The sequence below is a fragment of the Oncorhynchus mykiss genome, chromosome 24 (genome assembly GCF_057628025.1).
Source record: "Oncorhynchus mykiss isolate SJ-2025 chromosome 24, ASM5762802v1, whole genome shotgun sequence".
In the NCBI taxonomy this organism is placed as follows: Eukaryota; Metazoa; Chordata; class Actinopteri; order Salmoniformes; family Salmonidae; genus Oncorhynchus; species Oncorhynchus mykiss.
The window spans coordinates 22339643-22363935 of record NC_143045.1 but is presented as its reverse complement, the minus strand read 5'-3'; the positions used below and the strand labels follow the sequence as shown (position 1 = coordinate 22363935).

General features: G+C 43.9%; 1 protein-coding gene across 8 annotated transcripts in view; it reads left to right on the top strand.

The window, feature by feature from the left end:
- The window catches only part of vaspb (vasodilator stimulated phosphoprotein b), a 31825-nt gene extending 7836 nt beyond the window's left edge, over nucleotides 1-23989 (top strand). The window contains exons 1-14 of one of the 8 annotated variants that reach the window (XM_021582797.3): nucleotides 2358-2690; nucleotides 11725-11896; nucleotides 14065-14245; nucleotides 14422-14488; nucleotides 20124-20194; nucleotides 20291-20535; nucleotides 20770-20912; nucleotides 21067-21118; nucleotides 21233-21260; nucleotides 21370-21415; nucleotides 21590-21646; nucleotides 22155-22224; nucleotides 22334-22391; nucleotides 22564-23989. In XM_021582797.3, coding sequence (XP_021438472.1) covers nucleotides 11759-11896; nucleotides 14065-14245; nucleotides 14422-14488; nucleotides 20124-20194; nucleotides 20291-20535; nucleotides 20770-20912; nucleotides 21067-21118; nucleotides 21233-21260; nucleotides 21370-21415; nucleotides 21590-21646; nucleotides 22155-22224; nucleotides 22334-22391; nucleotides 22564-22601 — 1194 coding nt within the window. In that variant the 5' untranslated portion in view covers nucleotides 2358-2690; nucleotides 11725-11758 and the 3' untranslated portion in view covers nucleotides 22602-23989. Of the gene's footprint in view, nucleotides 1-2330; nucleotides 2691-11724; nucleotides 11897-14064; nucleotides 14246-14421; nucleotides 14489-20123; nucleotides 20195-20290; nucleotides 20536-20769; nucleotides 20913-21066; nucleotides 21119-21232; nucleotides 21270-21369; nucleotides 21416-21589; nucleotides 21647-22154; nucleotides 22225-22333; nucleotides 22392-22563 lie in introns of those variants that run through there. The other 7 variants (XM_090218726.1, XM_021582795.3, XM_090218725.1 and 4 more) reach the window with 7 other exon arrangements.
- The last annotated feature ends 304 nt before the right edge of the window (nucleotides 23990-24293 follow it).

Sequence of the window (24293 nt, the reverse complement as noted above, 5' to 3'; positions counted from 1 at the left end):
GGGCACACACACACACACAGAGTAGGTTCAGAAGAGTGCCACTCCATAATGTGGCATAATGGGCATCTGTGGAGAACGGTTTTATAGTGACAGCCATCGCACTCTCTCTGTCATGTCTACTGACTTTCCCCTACAGCCATACATGAGGATGCTGAGAGTGCATTGACTGGATAAAAGCTATGTTTTGGTTGGAAAATGTATATTGAGGCTCAAGCGATGCCACTGTGGGTTAAATAGATTGGGCATCAAAAACTATTTCCTGCATGGGTGACATTTTTGTGAATGATTAGCGTAGCGACTAATCTTGTTTACCGAAACTATCAGCTTTTGTGATATCGCGGGACTGGTTGCCTCTTCAGAGCTCCCAGTTGGGTCTCTCTGTCTGATAATATCTATGTTGAATAATTCTAGGTTTTAGTAATTTGGATGCATGAATTCACTACCCATTGAAAAGGTATCGTCTCAATGGGCTGTAACTGTAGAAATGACCACCTCATTCAAAAGGTAGACTTACTGATCCTCGATCCATTGCTTCATTTTCAAGTTATAAGCATGTTCATGCATGAACTTTAGTGACCACGAGGCAAGTTGAACCGTTTTGAAGACACTGTGCATACCATCAAAGAGTAGGACAGCAACATTTGATAGATACATGATTTGATTGTGTACCAAAGATGAAAATGAGACTTCCTGTGTCTTGACCAACGTTGACCTGTTTTGAGGATCGTGATAAAGGCATTTCCACTACTACTACTCAGCATCTCTACTGAGCAAAAATATGAATGCAACAATTTCAAAGATTTTACTGAGTTACAGTTCATAAAAGGAAATCAGTCAATTGAAAAACATTTTAGGCCCTAATCTATGTATTTCACATGAATGGGCAGGGGCGCAGCCATGGGTGGGCCTGGGAGCGTGTAGTGGCCCACTTGCGGGCCAGTCCTACCCACTTTTTAAATTTTTATTTTATCTTTATTTAACTAGGCAAGTCGGTTAAGAACAAATTCTTATTTTCAATGACGGCCTAGGAACAGTGGGTTAACTGCCTGTTCAGGGGCAGAACGACACATTTTTACCTTGTCAGCTCGGGGAGTCGATCTTGCAACCTTTCGGCTACTAGTCCCAACGCTCTAACCGCGACTACCTGCCACCCCACTTGCGGGCCAGGCACACCCACTGGGGAGCCAAGCCCAGCCAATCTGAAATATATATTTTTTACCAGCAAAAGGGCTTTATTACAGACAGGAATACTCCTCCGATTCTTCAGCTGTCCAGGTGGCCGGTCTCAGACGATCCATCAGGTGACGATGCCGTATGTGGAGGTCTTGGGCTGGATGTACTGCCAAATTCTCTAAAATGATGTTGGGAGTCGGCTTATGGTAGAGAAATGAACATTAAAATCTCTGGCAACAGCTTTGGTGGACATTCCTGCAGTCAGCATGCCAATGGCACACTCCCTCAACTTGAGACATCTCTCGCATTGTGTTGTTTGACAAAACGGGACATTTGGAGTGCTGTTTTATTGTCCCCAGCACAAGGTGCACCTGTGTAATTACCATGCTGTTTAATCAGCTTATTGATTTACCACACCTGTCAGGTGGATGGATTATCTCGGCAAAGGAGAAATTCTCACTGACAGGGACTTCCACAATATTTGAGAAGCTTTTTGTGCGTATGGAACATTTCAGGGATCTTTTATTTCAGGTCATGAAACACTTTAAATGTTATATTTTTGTTCAGTGAAATGTATAGCTAATGCTAAGTGTCAAGCCAGAGGCATGCAGCACTCACAGACCTCCATAACAGTGAGTTATCAACTCAATATAGATTATCCTTCCTCGCTCCCTCTTTTTTGTGCACGGTGGGCACAGTTTCATACCCATAGCATATTCTCTGGAGATGTGGACATAGTTACATGTCTGGACAACAGATAGGGAGAGGGTGGGGAGTTTCTCTTCATCTCTCACCCCCTAATGAGGGGGATCTTCCCCGAGGGGGTTTGCCTCCTCCTCTGCCTCCTTAGCTTGTCAGGGCGGATACGCTTCGACATGTAAAAGGAATTAAGCGAACACAGAGAGGAGAGCGATGATTCGATGGTCCAAATAAGGGCATAGTGAGTGCCAGTCACAATTCCCCCCCCCCCCCCCCCCCCCCTTCCCCACAGCGCTTCAGGAGCTGGAATGCTGCTTTTGCTCCTCGGCCTCTTTCAAGTGGTCAGAGGCCTGGCCCAGACAGCCAGGGAACGTTTCCGCAACGTTGGAGAGACCTATTCCAGAGAAACTCAGGCACCGATGAGTCAGCACACAAAGAATGCTGATGCAAAGAATGCTGAGTGGTTTGAACTTGACTGAGAAAGAGAAAGTGAGAGAGTTGGTGCATAAGAGAGTCCGACACCTTCTGAGAGAGAGACAGGGAAAAAAAGATGACCAGCGTGTGTGGCTGACGGGGGAGAGACTAAAGGCAGTATCCTAAAGTCTGTGTCGCAGCATGCTAGGACCTGTGTGAGGGAGCAGGCACGCGGAAGGGAGGGAGACGGAGAGAAGGATAGAGTTAGGAAAGTTATCAGCAGTAGGCCAAGGATTACCACAGGGGCCCTGGTCCTCCTCAATCTTTAGTCTGGGGCTTCAGTAGTCAGCCAGTCGCTCCATATGGTTAGCCTCTTATAAATACCTGTACTTCAAGGGGCTGAGGTATGCAATCCATCTTTACAACTGTTTATTTGGACAGCATTAAATTACTTTGACTGTACGCTGAAGAGGATGCTCTGTGTTTTTGTATGTGAGAGATTAACACTACTTGTTATTCAGTGAAGTTACTGTCTGTGTCCCACTGTGTGTCAGTGTCACTTGGGCCAGAGGTATCACTGAGTCTGTGATGTCACTGACAGCCCTGTACTTGGCTGGAGGGAAAGTTCATTGAGGACAATACTGTCAGATGACACTGGTAACTTCAATTTTTGCCTCAAAACTAATGCAATTGTTTTTATGTTTTTGTACATAAACTGGATAAGAGGTCACACGGTTGGTCACCTATGCCCCTGTCGTTTGTGTGTGTGTACTCACCTGGTGGTGCTAGAGAGAGTCCCAGGTTGTGCGCTGTATCCTAGAGAGACAGGACCAGGTTATTTCTACTCTGCTTTTAAGAATGTGTGATATCGGTATCTGCATCATCATCCACAACATGGAACTGTGGTCTATATTTTTATCAAGGCTGAGAGGGGGAGTTAGCGTTGCTTTACTTTTCATTGTTTTAGCTCTCACTTCAAAGTAGATGTTTTAAAGTGGGCTGAGAGGGAAGAGGACCTATGAGTGAAATAACATTTGTTCGCATTTCCAATAGGGGCGAAGTCCTCCTGAGATCTGAATAAACTGAACTGTGATGCCTTTTATTCATTCCCTTTAGTCATGTTCAATATGACTGATGATTTACGACTCAAACTCTTATCTTTGGAAACATAAAATGCTTTTGGAGTAGAGCACAGTTATTGATTTGTATAGCGCAATACCGATTTTTGTATTGATCTGTTGATGTGATGTGCTACACTGGACAGTTTGTCTGGCATGAATGACCACAAGGCACAATGGCAGGACATGGCAAGCACATAACATACTTTTGTATAGATAGTGTATGTGGACACCCCTTCAAATTAGTGGATTCAGCTATTTCAGCCACACCCGTTGCTAACAGGTGTATAAAGTCAGGTACACAGCCATGCAATCTCCATAGACAAACATTGGCAGTAGAATGGCCTTACTGAAGAGCTCAGTGACTTTCAACATGGTACTGTCATAGAATGCCACCTTTCCAACAAGTCAGTTTGTCAATTTTTGCCCTGCAAGAGCTGCCCCGGTCTACTGTATGTGCTGTTATTGTGAAATGGAAACGTCTAGGAGCAACAACGGCTCAGCCGAGAAGTGGTAGTCCACACAAGCTCACAAAACGGGACCGCAGAGTGCTGAAACGCGTAGCGTGTAAAAACCATCTGGCCTTGGTTGCAACTAGAGGTCGACCGATTAATCGTAATGGCCGATTTAATTAGGGCCGATTTCAAGCTTTCATAACAACCGGTAATCTGCATTTTTGGACACGATTGTGGCCGACTACATTGCACTCCACGAGGAGCCTGCATGGCAGGCTGACTACCTGTTACGCGAGTGCAGCAAGAAGCCAAGGTAAATTGCCAGCTAGCATTAAACTTATCTTGTAAAAAAACAATGAATCTTAACTACACGTGGTTGATATTACTAGTTTATCTAGCTTGTCCTGCATTGTATCTAATCGATGCGGTGCCTGTTAATTTCTCATTGAATCACAGCCTACTTCGACAAACGGGTGATGATTTAACAAGGACATTCGCGAAAAAAGCACTGTCGTTGCACCAATGTACCTAACCATAAACATCAATACCTTTCTTTAAAATCAATACACAAATATATATTTTTACATCTGCATATTTAGTTAATATTACCTGCTAACAGGAATTTATTTTAACTAGGGAAATTGTGTCACTTCTCTTGCGTTCCGTGCAAGCAGTCAGGGTATATGCAGCAGTTTGGGCCACCTGGCTCGTTGCGAACTGTGTGAAGTCAATTTTTTCCAAACAAAGACCGTAGTTCATTTGCCAGAATTGTACATAATTATGACATAACATTGAAGGTTGTTCAATGTAACAGCAATATTTAGACTTATGGATGCCACCCGTTAGATAAAATACGTAACGGTTCCGTATTTCACTGAAAGAATAAACGTTTTGTTTTCGGAATGATAGTTTATGGATTTGACCATATTAATGACATAAGGCTTGTATTTCTGTGTGTTATTATGTTATAATTAAGTCAATGATTTGATATTTGATAGAGCAGTCTGACTGAGCGGTGGTAGGCAGCAGCAGGCTCGTAAGCATTCATTTAAACACACTTTCGTGCGTTTGCCAGCAGCTCTTCGCGTGCTTCAAGCATTGGGCTGTTTATGCCTTCAAGCCTATCAACTCCCGCGATTAGGCTGGTGTAAGCGATGTGAAATGGCTAGCTAGTTAGTGGGTTGCGCACTAATAGCGTTTCAATCGGTGACATTACTCGCTCTGAGACCTTGAAGTAGCGGCTTTTGTGGAGCGATAGGTAACGATGCTTCGAGGGTGGCTGTTGTCAATGTGTTCCTGGTTCGAGGCGAGGAGAGGGACAGAAGCTATACTGTTACACTGGCAATACTAAAGTGCCTATAAGAACATCCAATAGTCAAAGGTATATGAAATACAAATGGAATAGAGAGAAATAGTCCTATAATTCCAAAATAACTACAACCTAAAACTTCTTACCTGGGAATATTGAAGACTCATGTTAAAAGGAACCACCAGCTTTCATAGGTTCTCATGTTCTGAGCAAGAAACTTAAACGTTAGCTTTTTAACATGGCACATATTGCACTTTTACTTTCTTCTCCAACACTTTGTTTTTGCATTATTTAAACCAAATGGAACATGTTTCATTATTTATTTGAGGCTAAATTAATTTTATTGATGTATTAAATTAAGTTAAAATAAGTGTTCATTCAGTATTGTTGTAATTGTCATTATTATAAATAAATAAATTGGCCGATTTAATCGGTATCGGCTTTTTTTGGCCCTCCAATAATCGGTATCGCCATTGAAAAATCATAATCGGTCGACCTCTAGTTGCAACAGTCAGTACTGAGTTCTGCCTCTGGAAGCAATGTCAGCACAATAACTGTTTCTTCGGGAGCTTCGTAAAATGGGTTTCCATGGCTGAGCAGCCTCACACAAGCCTAAGATCACCATGCGCAATATATAGCCTCCTTATTGTTTATTTAGTAAATATTTTCTTGACTCCATTGTTGGTTAAGGGCTTGTAAGTAAGCATTTCACGGCAAGGTCTACACCTGTTTTATTTGGCGCATTTGACAAGTGGAGGCTGAGTGGAGGCTGTTGTAGCAGCAAAGGGAGGACCAACTCCATATTAATGACCATGATTTTAGAATGAGATGTTCGAGTGTCCACATACTTTTGGTCATGTAGTGTATAAGTGTCCAACATCTTCTGCCAGATTAACAGAGAGATAGAAGGCCAAAGTGGAACAAGTGGAGGGAAATTGTTTAGCGGAGGGGGCTTGAGCCCAAAAAAACGTAGACTGATTTAACTGGTAGCCTAAGTATGAACGCAGTGATGAAGAAGAGGATTGAGGGATTAAGAGGGACGATGGGGGCCAGATGTGGAGACAGAGAGGGGGAGGAAGAAATAAGGAGTGTGGAGAAGCATGGTGGGATGGCCTGGTAAACAGAGGGAGAGAGCCACTGGACCTGACTGTACTTGTCAGTACAAGCTCTGAGCAAAGCCTTATACAGACATTTCTTAGAGCGTGTGCCCCAGTCGTGCGCTGCAGTTTCCTGTTAACCCCTCACTGACTGAGAAACTATAGGCTCCCATTCCAGCTCCAAATGTCAGTGTTGGCTAACTTGGAGTTTCTGTCTTTTTATTTTAATTCTCAGCTAAACTTGGCCTTTGAGTTTGGTTTATTGGTTCTCCTGTAGGCGTTGTCTGTCTGTATTCAGGCCATAAACTTATCTTAATGTTATTATCATAATGTTATCAGTTAGGTTGCTAGGAGCCTATAATTTGTCATCTTGACAGACAGGATATTTTCCTAACCTTTGCATGCAAGAGCACTTGGTTATGATTTTAACATGTGCAGTAGCCACAGCTAATGTTTCAAGGGTATGTGAAAATTCCTCAGATTAAGACTGAAAATGACCATTGCCTGGTTGAGTTATTTTAAGGTTCAGCCAGTGACCTATTGACTCTCACAGTCCACTCTTACAGGTTAAATGAACTAGTCAGCTAGTTAACACTTAGCTAAACTACTAGTCTAGACTCTTAGCTAACTTTCGCGGACAGCATTATATGTGTTTTTTTGGACACTGTCACAGGAACAGGTTGTTTATGGCATGTATTTTTCATGGTTCATTCAGAAGCTAACGTGTGAAAAACGTGTGTCCATGTAGCATCCTGCCAACCTCTCGGACTCTGTCGACGTATGCACACACATGTAGTCTCAATATCTGTAGATGTATCAATAATTCACTCCTCACTCTGTCCTCCTGAGCCTATGCTTTCTCTCATATTAAAAATGCATTTGTTTCCCAGTCCTTTTCTCTGTACCTTCCCAGTTAGCAGCAGCCCTCACCACTCTATACCTGGGTGGGTCACATTCACTGAAAACAAGTGTGAGAAAACCTTTTGAAATAGAATATTGGCATACTTGCTGGATAAGTTCAGCTGGCACCTCTGTTTCTGTGCTTACTGACCACAATCCATGTCTCTCTTTCCTCATACCATTATGTCCCCAGCCAGGGACATCTTTATTTTATTTTTCCATCTATTAACTTCTTTCTTCACCTACCTTACCTAACAAGCATTTGGGTCAACAGTGAGCACATCAGTGTGTAAACTTGAAAGGGTGTGCGTTTGTGTGTGTGTGTTCACTAGTCAGGCTGAGTCAACCCTTATTAGGAATTGCTGGGAGCAAGAGGTGGGCTGTGGCTACAGAGATGTGTCACAGGAAGTGGGAGATTGTATCATGGGATGGATGCATGGATGGAGGGAGAGGAGAGGAGAGGAGGAGTGGGGAAAAGAGATTGATAAAGAAAATGAGTCTGCTCTTCCTGGTTCTCTCTCGACTAGACTCCACTTTGGCAAAAAGACCATTGGCTACACGTACTGCAATGTGAACGTATCATGTCTGGACCGATACCTCCGGAGGTAGTGCAGGGCACTGTAAACACAACTATCTCCTTGACACAAAACTCGTACCGGACAAATTGTTATAGCATAGCAATGTTTTTGAAACGTATAGACGTTTCACTTATTTTTCTTTAGGTTTTACCTGATATTGTAGTAACAGCCAGTTACATCTGAAATTGTTTCAATTGCTTTTACCTCAGTGACTTCCATGATATAGATCAAATGAAGCCTGGTTTGTTCTAAGGTATCTTTTAATATGGTACCTAGTGTCAGCCTAAGAGCTCCAAATAGTTATTGTTCAGCTAAACATCAGCATTCAGCTACAGCCAGCACGTTTTACTTAAGTATTCAGAAATTATACTGAACAAAAATATAAATGTAACAATTTCAAAGATTTTACTGAGTTACACTTCATATAAGGAAATCAGTCAATTACATTTTTTTTCACATGACCGGGAATCTGTTGGTCACAGGTACCTTAACATTTAAAAAAAAATCTGTATCTGGTCTGACCACCATTTGCCTCATGCAGCACGACATGTCTTCTTCACATAGAGTTGATCAGACTTGATTGTGGTCTGTGGAATGTTGTCCCACTTCTCTTCTTTGGGGCCCAATGTCGTGCCATTCATCCGCTGCCAACACCTGAAGCACATGTTTCAGCATAATGCACGGCTCCATGTTTCAAGGATCTGTACACAGTTCCTGGAAGCTGAAAATTGCCCAGTTTTCCCATGGCCATACTCACCAGACATGTCACCCGTTGAGCATGTTTGGGATGCTCTGGATCAACGTGTACGACAGTGTGTTCCAGTTATTGCCAATATCAAGCAACTTTGCACAGCCGTTTCCTGAAGTTAGCATGCCAATTGCACGCTCCTTCAACTTGAGACATCTGTGGCACTTTTTATTCACTCTATTTTATTTAGCTAGCTAGCTTTCTAGCTAACGTTTCCTAGCTGTGTAGCCTATATTATAACATGAGTGACATTGTTCAATAACATTACTGTACATTTATATTTGTTTTGGAAAGGTAAATGTTAGCATATCAGTAATGTACATTACTTGATCACGAAGCATGTTGTTAGCTTTAGACTGTTCTCTCTGCTTCCGCACGGCAAGCGGTACCGGAGCGTCAAGTCTGACACCAACAAGCTCCTAAACAGCTTCTATCCCCAAGCCATAAGACTGCTATATAACTAATAAAATGACTACATAGACTATCTGCATTGACCCTCCTATTTAATTTTTATACTGTCTCTATGCACATTCTACACACTTACTCACCACGACCAACACACACACACCGCTCCTCAGACTCATCTCTCGTAGTTGGAATAGGGACTCTGTCACTCACTCACTCAGCCCGTCTGAAGGTCAGGGACTTCCTTTATGTGTGACTAGTGGAGTGTGTGGACCTTGATATGAGCCAGAGTATCGGGGTGGCCCTCACTATCTGTCTGTCATTGTCACCATGTCTGGCTCTAGTCAGTAACACTTGTCTGTCATTGTCACCATGTCTGGCTCTAGTCAGTAACACTTGTCTGTCAGTGCCACTGCACATAAGCCTACTTGCATAACACTGCAGTCCTCTCCTATAGATTGGTTTGAATTTCCAGTAGTCTCTAAAAATGTGTTTACTTTCTCTTAAAGACCAGGGGCTGCGAAATGCCAAGGTTTCTATTAGCTGGTACATTTCCCTAAGAACAGGTTGGCCAGTTGTATTGCTTCTTTAATCAGTACAACAGTTTTCAGCTGTGCTAACATGATTGCAAAAGGGTTTTCTAATGATCAATTAGCCTTTTAAAATGATAAACTTGGATTAGCTAAAGCAATGGAACACAGGAGTGATGGTGGCTGATAATGGGCCTCTACTCCTATATAGATATTCCATAAAAAATCTGCCGTTTCCAGCTACAATAGTAATTTACAACATTAACAATGTCTACACTGTATTTCTGATCAATTTGAGGTTATTTTAATAGAAACAAAATGTGCTTCTCTTTCAAAAACAAGGACATTTCTAAGTGGCGGTAGTGGTCTAAGCTGGTTCGACTCCTTAAATTAGCCATTTAATTTTTTTGTTACGCAAAAAGAGTGCGTTTTGCACCCTGTTGATTTTTAAAAATTTCTAATTTTACCCCCTTTTCTCCCCAATTGTTAGTAGTTACTATCTTGTCTCATCGCTACAACTCCCGTACGGGCTCGGGAGAGACGAACGTCGAAAGCCATGCGTCCTCCGAAACACAACCCAACCAAGCCGCACTGCTTCTTAACACAGCGCGCATTCAACCCGAAAGCCAGCCGCAACAATGTGACGGAGGAAACACCGTGCACCTGGCGACCTGGTTAGTGTGTACTGCACCCGGCACGACACAGAAGTCGCTAGTGCGCGATGAGCCAAGGATATCCCTACCGGCCAAACCGGACGACGCTAGGCCAAATGTGCCTCGCCCCACGGACCTCCCGGACGCGGCCGGCTGTGAAGGAGCCTGGGCGCAAACCCAGAATCTCTGGTGGCACAGCTAGACCACTGCGCCACCCAGGAGGCCCCACTGCTGATATTTTAAGTAGAAATTGGGAACCAATATTGAATTTTAAAAGCCTGTTATATATATATTTGTTAAAGTGCATTTTAATAAAGACCACATGGTGAATTCAATAGATATGAGTAAAGACTTGTTAAAGTGCCAAAATTCTTCATTTTGACATGTCCGTCTTTGACATCTGTGAAGATTTTAACCCACTTAACCCCAACATTTTCAGCATTGTAAAGCCCTAGTTATTTTGTTGTTTTGACGAAGATTATTATTTACTTCAGCTGGTTCGACTCTTTTTGGCCATTTTTCTGGTGTTTTGTGGTGGGAAAATAAGTGGGTCGCGTGTAACACGTCAACCCTATTACCCATAGATAGACGGGCTAAAAATATTTTAGCAATTTATACATTTTTGTGAAGCTTGCATTCGATTGCCACTCCCTGTTGCACACAAGTTTCCATTCCCCCGTCACAAGAAGATTCAGGGCTGATTTAAGATGAAATTGTCAACCCTGTTACTTTATTTGGCACTTACTACCTTTGTATCATGTTGAAATCTAAAGTAACATTTTTTTGACCAATTTAGAACTTATCAAAAGGCGCTGACTTGGTGGAATGATCCTACTGCATTCCTGCTCTCTCTTTTTATATTTATTTAACTAGGCAAGTCAGTTAAGAACAAATTCTTATTTTCAATGACAGCCTAGGGTTAACTGCCTTGTTCAGGGGCAGATTTTTTTGTTTTACCTTTTCAGCTCGGGGATTCGATCTTGCGACCTTTCGGCTACTAGTCTAACACTCTAACCACTAGGCTACCTGCTGCCCCGTGTCTCTCTCGTCTGTCTCTCCTACTCTTCCTCCATCGCTTCCCTCACAATGTCTCTCTCTTTCATACATGCACTAACATCTGGTAAATGCATCTGCATATTCTCACAATATACATGTCAAGGGAGGACCTAAACTTAGACTATACACTCACAGGTGTATAAATGGCCTGTTGATTGTGCTGAAGAGACACCATTCATTATGTTGTATTACCTGTTGCTCCCTCCCTTCATTGAGAGTGTATTGAGTTGGCTTGCATCAGTGCTCGGGGGTCCATTGACAGCCATAGTGTGACAGTGGCTGGGTGAGTTTGAACAGATTAACTGGACGATTGCCTGTATGGACTGGCTCAACTCTCAAGCATGTCTTGTTTATGGCAGCATGTGACCTAGCTCATTTTTATGATTCTTTCTCCCTCTCTTCTCCGCCCCCTCTCTTCCTACCCTGCTGTCCTCCACTATACTTTCCCCTGGTTCCCTCCTTCTCCATTATTAGCCCCTCTCCCAACACCATCCCTTACTCCTGGCCCCCCTTTCTCTCTCTAGCTCTCTATCTATTAAACTTTTAAGCTTTTTTTGCATAATAAATTATTCCACTGTCTCTCCTTTAGTGAGTCCAGTATCTGTCAGGCTCGGGCCACGGTGATGATCTATGATGATGGAAATAAGATGTGGCTCCCGGCAGGAACAGGGCCTCAGACCTTCAGCAGGGTCCAGATCTACCACAACCCCTCCACTAACGCCTTCAGAGTGGTGGGACGCAAGATGCAGACAGATCAACAGGTAGAGTGCGTGTGTGTCTATATGTACAGTATCTATGACAATGGGTTTTAGTCTGTGTGCATGCTTGTTTCACTGATTGTGTGTGTGTTTGGTCTTGTGTGATGCTGTACATCATCAACAGCTTCAAACCTCTAGTACCAACAAGCCCGGCCAGCTGGAGAACTGTGAATCAGCCCTTTATCCACCTATGGCCATGCGCAGGCAGGCTAACGCCCACTAACCACCTCTGTGACGCAAGCACAAACACCCTACCCCAGGTTCTATGTGGTGGTTCAAAGAGCTGTGTTCTGTCTCCTGTAGTTCCCCCATCAGGGCCAACAGGCTAGTACAGTCCTGGGTGAGACCTATCAATACTTACATCTCCTGTACTGTCACAGCTTTAACAATGGAACAAGACAAACAGCACTATATATACTGAACAAATGTATGAACACAACATATAAAGTCTTGGTCCCATGTTTCATGAGCTGAAATAAAAGATCCCAGACATTTTCCACATTCACAAAAAAGCTTTTTTCTCTCCAATTCTGTGCACAAATATTTTTACATCCCTGCTAGTGAGCATGTCTCCTTTGCCAAGATAATCCATCCACCTGTGGAGTGGTAAATCAAGAAGCTGATTAAACAGTATGATCATTACACAGGTGCACCTTGTGCTCGGGACAATAAAAGGCCATTCTAAAATGTGCAGTTTTGTCACGCAACACAATGCCACAGTTGTCTCAAGTTTTGAGACAATTGGTATGCTGACTGCAGGAATGTCCATCAGAGCTGTTGCAAGATAATTTTGTTAATTTCTCTACCATAAGCCGCCCCGTTGTTTTAGAGAAATTGGCAGTACGTCCAACCAGCCTCATAACCACAGACCACGTGTAACCACAACAGCCTATGACCTCCACGTCCTGCTTCTTCACTTGTGGGATCATCTGAGACCAGTCACCTGGACAGCTGATGAAACTGAGTATTTCTGTCTGTAATAAAGCCCTTTTGTGGGAAAAAAACGAATTCCTATTGGCAGCATGCACTCCAAAGCCGAACCATGACTGCACCCCTGGTCTGTCATGTGAAATGCATGGATCAGGGTCTAATGAATTTATTTAAATTGACTGATTTCCTTATGAACTGTAACTCAGTAAAATAGTTGAAATTGTTGCATGCTGCATTTATATTTTTGTTCAGTATAGATATAGTATCTGACCATCCCATCCCCCTCTCTCTTCCGCCTCTCCTGCTCTCTCTCCGTACAATTCTTTCTTTAAACATCCAGTCGCCTAAGTGTTTCCCATAGACGTATCTTAAAGTGGATTATGTTTCCTGAGAGGTATTTGGCCAGCTCAACCATTTCCTGTGACAATTAAGGAAGCCTTCCCCCTCTCTCTGAGTATATCTGTCCCCTCCCTCTGTGTCTGCTTCTGCTTCTATCTCTTCCTGACTCTTTTGGCGCGGGGAGTTTAGGTGCTCGCTCGCTCCTCCGCTCTGTGGAATTCAGGGGTTTTAAAACAAATAGAGAAATGATGCATCAGCACATTCAAACTGAGTCACTCAAACCCAGAGCACCATGGCCTGTATTGAATCACCAGGCTGGTGCCACCTGCTGGACTGATATAGACCTAGAGTGCATTTCTCTTGTCATAACTGGTTTCCTGTCCTTGATCTGAAAGCACAGGCTGAGTGCAATGTGGAAAAAGCTTTCAATTAGGAAGATGGAAGAGAGGATACCATGCCACATTAGACTGAGATGCACCCTAAACACTAACACTTAGGGTTGGGTGATATATCATGATTACTGGTACGGATCCACATACCGGTATGGATTTTTATCACAGTGTTTGTATTAAGGTCTAATATTGCCATTACACATGTAGTTCCTTCCATACAACCTGAGTAAGGACCGTTCACTTCTCTAAAATCTGCAGTTTGTCCATTTGAACTATACAGAGCATCACCTTGTTTCTTGATAAAGAAGTGGGATATGACGTGGATGTCGATTTAAGACAGCCCCCCGCACCTCTCTGATTCAGAGGGGTTGGGATAAATGCAGAAGACACATTTGAGTTGAATGCATTCAGTTGTACAACTGACTAGGTGTCCCCTTTCCCTTATCCATGATATGCCAATGTTGGGAGTGTCATGACTCGTGTCTTGACTCCGACCCCTTTCTCTCTAAGGTGGTGATTAACTGTCCGATTGTGAAGGGCCTGAAGTACAATGAGGCCACGCCCAACTTCCACCAGTGGCGAGACGCGCGGCAGGTGTGGGGGCTCAACTTCGGCAGTAAGGAGGATGCCGCCCTCTTCGCCAGCGGAATGGCCCATGCACTGGAGGTGCTCAACTCCCTGGCAGACGCAGGTACTATTAGAATGGATTTTACATGTAGCCTCAACATACATGACAACATGCTTTACAATACCTAAAGGCACAGCACAGTCTGAGAAATAATTGAGAGATGCATGTGTGGAAACATGAGCATGACTTGCATCTCACAGCTTTTTAAAGTTATACTAAGAAAATCGCTTTATCTCCAGGTTACGCTACCCTCCCCCGCCCAGTGTCAAATGGACCTTCCCCAGAGGAGCTGGAACAGCAGCGGAGGTACCAAGTGTGGGATATCCGGGGGGGGGGGGGGGGGGGGGGGGGGGGAAGAGTACAATACACTCACTTTTAGTTCCACATTGAGTTGTAATTAAGGGTCAGTACAGGTATCAAGACAAGACAGTTTCATATGACCAGTCCCACTGACACGATTTGACATAACCACACTGACTCAGAGGATTTGTCAGCATTAGCCTTACGCCGCTTAGCCCTCAGCCAGCCTCTTGAGGTCGGAGGTTGAAAAGCTAAAGAAGGTCAACTCCTCTTTGACATCAAAATCCATCCTTTCCTACCTCTTCCTGTGGACCCCACACTCACCAAGGATATGTTCAGCTTTACCCCTAATCTCATTTAGTCTAATGGGCAATATGACACACTGTGGAGACTCTGGGATAGGCTGGCAAGGTTGTCCGTCAAATGGTGGTAGTAATGGTCACAGATATGATTGTCACGATGGCGCCGACAGAGAAGGGCGACATCTTACAAGTTCCAAGTCGTTTGCTATATAGTGACTCTTATTGTATTTCTTTACTTTTCTTGTACAGAAAGTTCATAGTATTATCACATATGCACTTCTGGAAACCAGATTGACAGTTACTAACCTCGATTTTGACTTCAACTCCAACTCAGCTGTTCCACTGTTCATACCGAACCCTATTACCTATGTTCCATGGGCTACCAAGAATCTGCAGGCCTAGATGCGAGACGAAGTGGAGACGAGGTGGAGTCGATTCTATTAGCAAATGTTCAGTCACTTGAGAAAAAGCTTGAAAGCTTGAAAGCTGCAATATTATGTCTTACTGAAACACTATGCACGTAGTACTCGGTGGATTCTCCATGCAGCGGCAGGATCGGCCGGTGGCTTCGGGGAAGTCGAAAGGAAATGGAGTGTTTTTTTTCTTCATAAATAACAACTGTACTGCTTCAAGTGTGATGAAATCTCAAGCAATTTTTATTTTTCTCCCCAATTGGTAGTTACAGTCTTGTCCTATCTCTGCAACTCCCACCAGAGCTGTTGCCAGAGAATTTAATATTCATTTCTCTACCATAAGCTGCCTCCCAACATTGTTTTAGAGATTTTGGCAGTACGTCCAATATATGAACAGTAACTCAGTAAAATCTTTTAAATTGATGCATGCTGTGTTTTTATATTTTTGTTCAGTATAGAATACCTCATGGTAAATTGCAGACCCTTTTATCTAACAAGAGTTTATCTGTAATTATCATGGCAGTCTACATCCCTCCACAAGCTAACACTGAACTGTATGGGGCTTCAACACAGGGGGACATAAAACCGTCCTACCTGACTTCTACCAACACGTCTGCTGCTCCAGTAGGAGTGCTAGAACTCTAGACTACTTTTATTCTACCCACATAAGTGCTTACAAGGCCCTCCCCCGTCCTCCCTTCGGGAAAATCTTAGCATGACTCCATTCTCCTGCTTCCTGTTTACAAGCAAACTCAAACAGGAAGTACCAGTGATTCACTCAATACGGAAGTAGTCGGATGAAGCAGACGCGAGGATACAAGACTGTTTTGCTAGTACAGACTGGGATGTGTTCTGGGATTCATTCGATAGCATTGACGATCTCAATTGCACTTCACACTGCCCTCTCCCATCTGGACAAGAGGGGAAATAACAAGAGCGTTGGAACTATAACCGAAAGGTTGCTAGATCGAATCCCTGAGCTGACAAGGTCAAAATCTGTCGTTCTGCCCCTGAGAGAGACAGTTAACCCATTTTAAATACGAATTTGTTCTTAACTGACTTGCCTGGTTAAATACATTCTGTAAAAAAAATATATATATATACAGTGCCTTGCGAAAGTATTCGGCCCCCTTGAACTTTGCGACCTTTTGCCACATTTCAGGCTTCAAACATAAAGATATAAAACTGTATTTTTTTGTGAAGAATCAACAACAAGTGGGACGCAATCATGAAGTGGAACGACATTTATTGGATATTTCAAACTTTTTTAACAAATCAAAAACTGAAAAATTGGGTGTGCAAAATGATTCAGCCCCCTTAAGTTAATACTTTGTAGCGCCACCTTTTGCTGCGATTACAGCTGTAAGTCGCTTGGGGTATGTCTCTATCAGTTTTGCACATCGAGAGACTGAAATTTTTTCCCATTCCTCCTTGCAAAACAGCTCGAGCTCAGTGAGGTTGGATGGAGAGCATTTGTGAACAGCAGTTTTCAGTTCTTTCCACAGATTCTCGATTGGATTCAGGTCTGGACTTTGACTTGGCCATTCTAACACCTGGATATGTTTATTTTTGAACCATTCCATTGTAGATTTTGCTTTATGTTTTGGATCATTGTCTTGTTGGAAGACAAATCTCCGTCCCAGTCTCAGGTCTTTTGCAGACTCCATCAGGTTTTCTTCCAGAATGGTCCTGTATTTGGCTCCATCCATCTTCCCATCAATTTTAACCATCTTCCTTGTCCCTGCTGAAGAAAAGCAGGCCCAAACCATGATCCTGCCAACACCATGTTTGACAGTGGGGATGGTGTGTTCATGGTGATGAGCTGTGTTGCTTTTACGCCAAACATAACGTTTTGCATTGTTGCCAAAAAGTTCAATTTTGGTTTCATCTGACCAGAGCACCTTCTTCCACATGTTTGGTGTGTCTCCCAGGTGGCTTGTGGCAAACTTTAAACAACACTTTTTATGGATATCTTTAAGAAATGGCTTTCTTCTTGCCACTCTTCCATAAAGGCCAGATTTGTGCAATATACTGACTGATTGTTGTCCTATGGACAGAGTCTCCCACCTCAGCTGTAGATCTCTGCAGTTCATCCAGAGTGATCATGGGCCTCTTGGCTGCATCTCTGATCAGTCTTCTCCTTGTATGAGCTGAAAGTTTAGAGGGACGGCCAGGTCTTGTTAGATTTGCAGTGGTCTGATACTCCTTCTATTTCAACATTATCGCTTGCACAGTGCTCCTTGGGATGTTTAAAGCTTGGGAAATCTTTTTGTATCCAAATCCGGCTTTAAACTTCTTCACAACAGTATCTCGGACCTGCCTGGTGTGTTCCTTGTTCTTCATGATGCTCTCAGCGCTTTTAACGGACCTCTGAGACTATCACAGTGAAGGTGCATTTATACGGAGACTTGATTACACACAGGTGGATTGTATTTATCATCATTAGTCATTTAGGTCAACATTGGATCATTCAGAGATCCTCACTGAACTTCTGGAGAGAGTTTGCTGCACTGAAAGTAAAGGGGCTGATTCATTTTGCACGCCCAATTTTTCAGTTTTTGATTTGTTAAAAAAGTTTGAAATATCCAAGAAATGTCGTTCCACTTTATGATTGTGTCCCACTTGTTGTTGATTCTTCACAAAAAAATACAGTTTTATATATTTATGTTTGAAGCCTGGAATGTGGCAAAAGGTCGCAAAGTTCAAGGGGGCCGAATACTTTCGCAAGGCACTGTGTGTATATATATACTATACTATATATATATATATATATATATATATATATATATATACTACAGCGCAGCCTTCAACATGATAGTCCCCTCCAAGCTCATCACCAAGCTAGAGACCCTGAGACTGAACCCCTCCCTTTGCAACTGGATCCTGGACTTCCTGACTGGCCAGCCCTAGGTGGTGAGGGTAGGCAACAACACCTCCGCCACACTGACCCTCAACACAGGGGTGTGTACTTAGTCCCCTCCTGTACTCCCTTTCCACCCACGACTGCTTATCAAGTTTGCTGAATATACGACAGCGGTAACCCTGATCACCAACGGCGATGAGTCTGCTTACAGAGAGGTGGCCAGAGACATAGCAGTGTGGTGCCAGGACAACCTATTCCCTCAATGTCAGCAAGACAAAGGAGCTGATTGTGGACTGCGGGGAGAGCACGCCCCGCCATCCACATCGACAGGGCTGTTGTGGAGCGGGTTGAGAGCTTCAAGTTCCTTTGCGCCAACATCCACTAAGGACCTAAGATTGTCCACCCGCACAGTCATGAAGTGGGCACAGCAGCACCTCTTCCCCCTCAGGAGGCTGAACAGATTTGGCATGGGCCCTTGGATACTCAAAAAGTTCTACAGCTGCACCATCGAGTGCATCTTGACTGGTTGCATCTCCGCTTGATATGGAAATTGCACCGTCCTTGACCGCAAAGCACTACAAAGGGGGGTGCGGACAGCCCAATACATCACTGGGGTCGAGCTCCCTGCCATCCAGAACCTCTATATCAGGAGGTGTTAGAGGAAGGCCTGAAAAAACACTCCAGCCACCCTAGCCATAGACTGTTCACTCTGCTACCGTACAGCAAACGGTACCGGAGCATCGGTCTCGGACCAACAAGCTTCAGGTTCTCTGGGGTGAAGAATGAGGACAGACTAATCTGGGTTTGGCGGATGCCAGGAGAACGTTATCTGCCCCAATGCATAGTGGCAACTGTAAAGTTTGGTGGAGAATGAATAATGGTCTGGGGCTGTTTTTCATGGTTCAGGCGGGGTCCCTTAGTTCCAGTGAAGGGAAATATTAATGCTACAGCATACAATGACATTCTAGACAATTCCATGCTTCCAACAGTTTGGGGAAGGTTCTTTCCTGTTTCAGCATAATTCCCCATGCACAAAGCGAGGCCCATACAGAAATTGTTTGTCAAGATCAGTGTGAAAGAACTTGATTGGCCTGTACAGAGCCCTGACAACCCCATCGAACACCTTTGGCATGAATTGGAAGGGCGACTGCGAGCCAGGCCTAACCGCCCAACCTCACTAATGCTCTTGTGGCTGAATGGAAGCGAGCCCCCGCAGCAATGTTCTAACATCTAGTGGAAAGCCTTCCCAGAAGATTGGAGGCTGTTATAGCAGCAAAGGGGGGACCAACACCATATTAATGCCCATGATTTTGGAATGAGATGTTCGACAAGTAGGTGTCCATATACTTTTGGTCATGTAGTGTATCTACCTCAAATACCTTGTACCTCTGCACATTGATCTGGTACTGTTACTCCCTATATACAGTATATCTCCATTCTTTGTGTGTTTTATTTTAAACTCTGCATCATTGGGATGCGCTCGTAAGTAATTATCATGGCAAAGTCTACACCAGCCCTCAGTCAACCAACAGTGCTTTAAAGTGTGTGTGGCGACAGCAGCTCCTATGGGTGACAGATGTGTTGGGGTAGGGGACCTGGAGCGACCCGGATTAGGGCTTCTGGCCAGATGTGGAGTTTAATTTCAGTGCTGGGCTAATCAGAAGCTGTGAAATGCCCCTTCACAGACCCAGCATGGCCGCATAGTCAGCACAATTTATTCACGAATATGCTCTTCAGTCTAACACTGCTCCAGAGCCATCTGTCACAATTAGACAGTGCCCACTGTGATTGTTTGAACATGGTTGTTGCTTTAATGAAAGGATTGCTGGTACAGTTCACTTGCCATGTTATTATTGTCGAAAGATGAAAAACAAAATGTAATTTCTCTGCTATGCCACCTCTGGCTAGATACCTTATTTTCATGGAGGATGTGGTGCCTTCCCATTCATCCCTTCACCATATACAACATTGTTATATTATTTGTGCCTTTCTAAATCTGTTTGGGTGTATTAGTGTATGTTTGTTTGTCTCTGTGTTAATCCCCATGAGTTTTGTCCCTGTAGGCTGGAGCAGCAAGAGAGAGAGCGGCAGGAGTGGGAGAGACTGGAGAGAGAGAGACAACAAGCTGCAGCAGGTCAGAGGCACCATCTTGTGTCAAACAGCCACACTGACAGCAATACAGTTTGCCTTTTTCAACACTGTGACAGTCTCTTACCTTTTTTATTTTTAGTGCCCACTCCTCCAGTCCCACCGTTGGCCCCCCCAGCACCTCCGGGGCCTCCTCCACCCCCAGGACCTCCTCCGTCTGGGCCCCCTCCTCCCCCTGGACCTCCTCCCCCAGGACCCCCGGCCGCAGGATCAGGACCCCCACCCGCCCCACCGCTGCCCTCCCCAGGAGGAGATGGGGGCCTAGGGGGAGGTGCAGGGGGCCTGGCGACAGCCTTAGCTGCGGCCAAGCTCCGCAGAGTGGCCAAGGTGAGAGACAGAAAGGAGAAATAGTGGCCTCAGGATAAGAATTAGCGTAACAGTTGTTTTGTATCTGTTGTATCGATCTCCACATTTTATGCAACCACCAATTATTTTTGATTTGGACTTCAATGCAAATCATTTTGAATGCCGAGCCTCTCTGTTTTGCAGTGCTAACTAGAGCTAAAGGTGGTGTTGTATTGATACTCTAACCGCTCCTGTGTCTTCTACTGCTCTCTGTAGGACGATAGTGGTAGTGTTGCTGCTGCTTCTTCTGCTGCAGCACCGGCTGCCAAGCCTGATCAAAGCCGCACCAGTGGGTCCATCGGTGGTGGTGGTGGTGGAGGAGGCCTGATGGGTGAGATGGCATCCATCCTGGCACGGAGGTAGGTGGTACTGAAGAGAGCACTGCTATAAATGAACAGATTCATACACCCCAGTCAAGAGCGCTGTGTATGCACCTCTATGGATCTGATCCGGCTTAGTGAATCTTTAAGTGTTGTACCACACTATTACTCTCCTTTTGTCTATCTTGTTCAGGAAAAAAATGGCAGACGGTGGGGCTAAGCCACCTGCTAAGACAGCAGATAATGTAAGTATTTGTTCATTTATTGGCCAACTATGTCGTGAGTACATAACTGAGCAATTCTCATGTAGTCAAAAAACACTCACGTTTGTCTGGTCTCTGTTTCCTTTCTCCCTACAGGATGACTCAGAGTCTCAAGGCCAAAGTGGTGAGAACTGTGTGTGTCAGTCTGTTTTGTTTGTACCTAGGAAGACAAATGTGCTTAATATTAGACTTTTATACAATTTTGATGTAAAATATCCCTCTCTCCTTTTTAGACACTCTTGGAAGAAGACCATGGGAGAAATCAGCCACTATGCCCAGGTAAGTTTTCAGCTTCCTATGCTCTCTCTCTCTCTCTCTCTCTCTCTCTCTCTGTCTGTAGTAAGAGCAGCCTGTGTGGACGTATGTCAGTCTCAGAATTCAAAGAGGGGTGTGTGTGTTGATGAATTGGTTGCTTCACATTGTAAGAGCAGAGTGTGTGTCTCTCACAAACAGGAATAACTCCATCTCCAAGAGCATGGACTCCACCTCTCCCTTGCCCCAGGGTCCCAGGTACAAAGTCCCTCCCCTGACAAGACAACAGGACTAATGCTTTCCTGTTCTCTCTAGCATACCGTCCCATCTCCCTTCTCTCTGTCAGGTCAACAGGGGCACAGCTTCAGATCGTGGTGCTGGGCTATTGTACTGTTGACAGCACCACCTAGTGGACTTCAGAAAGCTATGACTACTGTGACAGCCTTTCTCATCTGCATCATTCCATTCTGATATGTGAATTGATATCCCTTGATGTAGTATAGAATGGAATTTTGTGTGTTTTGTCTGGCATTTCTGGACATTTGGTTCTGTGGTCAACAGTCAAATGTCATTGAAACTTTGAAAGCTAGCCTTGGGTTGTCTGGTGTATGTGTGGTGCTTCCTGAGCCCTCTTTGGGGGTGCTATGGTGATGGGTTGGATTAGCAGCGTGGGTTGTCAGTGATGGGACTATGTTCGATCTTAATCAGTCTCTCCCTTTCTCTCTGCCTCCCCTACCCACTCGCTTTCTTTCCACACCGTATCCAGGGTGAAGCATGCAGGTGGTAGTAATGATGCTGGAGGTGGTGAAGAGACGGATATGGAGAGGATTAAACAGGTAAATATTATTTTCTGAAGCACCTCTAATGCCAAGACTAGTATAGACATATAATCATATGCAATACTAAGACTGCAAATTTATAGAATGTTTTGGTTGCTTCCTGTAGGAGATTCTTGACGAGATGCGGAAGGAGTTACAAAAAGTCAAGGAGGAGATAATCGGAGGTGAGACTATACAGATATTTGTTTTGGGCCACAACTATTTTTCACACGGAAACCGCTTCAATGACATTTGTATAAAAGTCCAAATTAAGTGGGGGGGGGGGGGGGCCAAAGGCAGTACTTTTCTTTGTCAGGTGTTGTATTGATTGTTTCTTGTCTCTCTCCTGTTCCACAGCCTTTATTGAGGAGCTACAGAAGAGGGGTTCCACATAGTTCTACTAGAGGAACAGGGGGATGCGATGGATGGAGGTTATGGCCCTTTGTGGACCTCTCCCATATCACCCCCTCCAGTGTAGCCCAGGGATTTTTCTTTCTCCCCTTCACACATTCTCACATTCACACACACCTACATACTTGCACACGACATGTACACGTTAACCCAGGGAACCGATTCACAAATACAGGACTAGATCACCTACTACCACCCCATCTGTGATGACACAACCTCTCCTCACTCATCCCTTCTTGTATCCAACTCTTCCTTCATTTCATGAGAACCACTGTAGAGCACATAATCACGGCTGCTGTTACTCTTACTCCTTGTCATGTACAATTGTTTCTCTCCCCCCATGTATCTGCCCCATAGAAATCCTGCTCCTATTCACTCTCTTTGTCAGACAGACCAGTGTTTTTACTGGGGTCTTCAGTATTCAGGGAAGATCATATCATTAATTCTTGTTACTGTAATGGCAGAGTGGTTGGTTGGCTTTTGTAAGAATCCTCTTTAACTTGGCACAGCTTCGACTTCAAACACGGCCTTCAAATAAAAACATTTTATATGGGCCAAGACGACATAGGCCTATCTTGAGAATGTGTGGTGATGGGAGGAAACTAACAGATTGTACAGGGACCCCATGGTGGAGGGCTTTCATCCACAGCACACACTGCTCCCTTCAGGCCTGGTGCACAAGAGCTTGTACTGCACCACTGCCTTGAAGTCAGCGCTACTGCTCCCAAGTGTACTGCTCTGTCAATGGCCAAAAAAGAGACCCTACACAAACTTCAGTTCTACAGACTTTGAGGAGAAGTCAGAGGAGACATGCAAAGGGATTGTGATGGACGACCTCCCGGAGTACTGAGAGAGGAGAGTACTGTGGTTCTGTGCTATGGAGGGAATCCTAGTTCTTTCTGCATTGCACTTGGCCTGGAGAAAGTGTGTATTTTGTGTGCCACTCAGAATCGACAAAACACTCATCTTTCCCTTCTGCTCAAAATGAGACACTAATAATTAGCCAGTGCAGTGGTCCTAAACTGTACTGTTTGTTTTGTTTGAAAAATGTTTTTTTTAACAACATTGAAATATAAGAATTCGGCCATGACTAAGTCAATTAATTGGCCATGACCAACTGTCTTGGAGAATATATATTAAAAAAAGAATTGGGGGGTGGCTAGCAAAATTGAAATGATGTTTCTATTTTAATTGAGGTGAATGGGACATTTTTGGATTGCTTTCTTTTTAAGAGATGTAATTGGGTTACTGTTTTTGTTTTGTTTTTCTAATAGAGAATAGGCTTTTTACACTGAAATATAAATAAAACAGCGTAGAGACACTGGATTAGAGATGCCTTTTATAGTCAAATACAGCCGCTTCTTGTAATGCATCAGCTTCTTGAGTCTCCTTTTTTTGGTTTTTCCATTGCTCTTTTTAAACCTTAAATATTTTTTAGGATATTCTGGCTGTCAAGGCATTGAATGGGATTATTTAGTAAAAAAAATTGCTCAAATGCATTTATGAACATTTTGAATAATTAACAAAGTATGTATTAATTTTGAAACTGTATTTCAATATGACTCAACAGGATAGGGCTTGGGGGTTTAAGAACGTTTTTCTGGTTGATGTTCATTCTAGAGTGCTGGATCAAACTGTTTTTGCTATTAAAGTGGGATGCTTGGGACAACCCAACT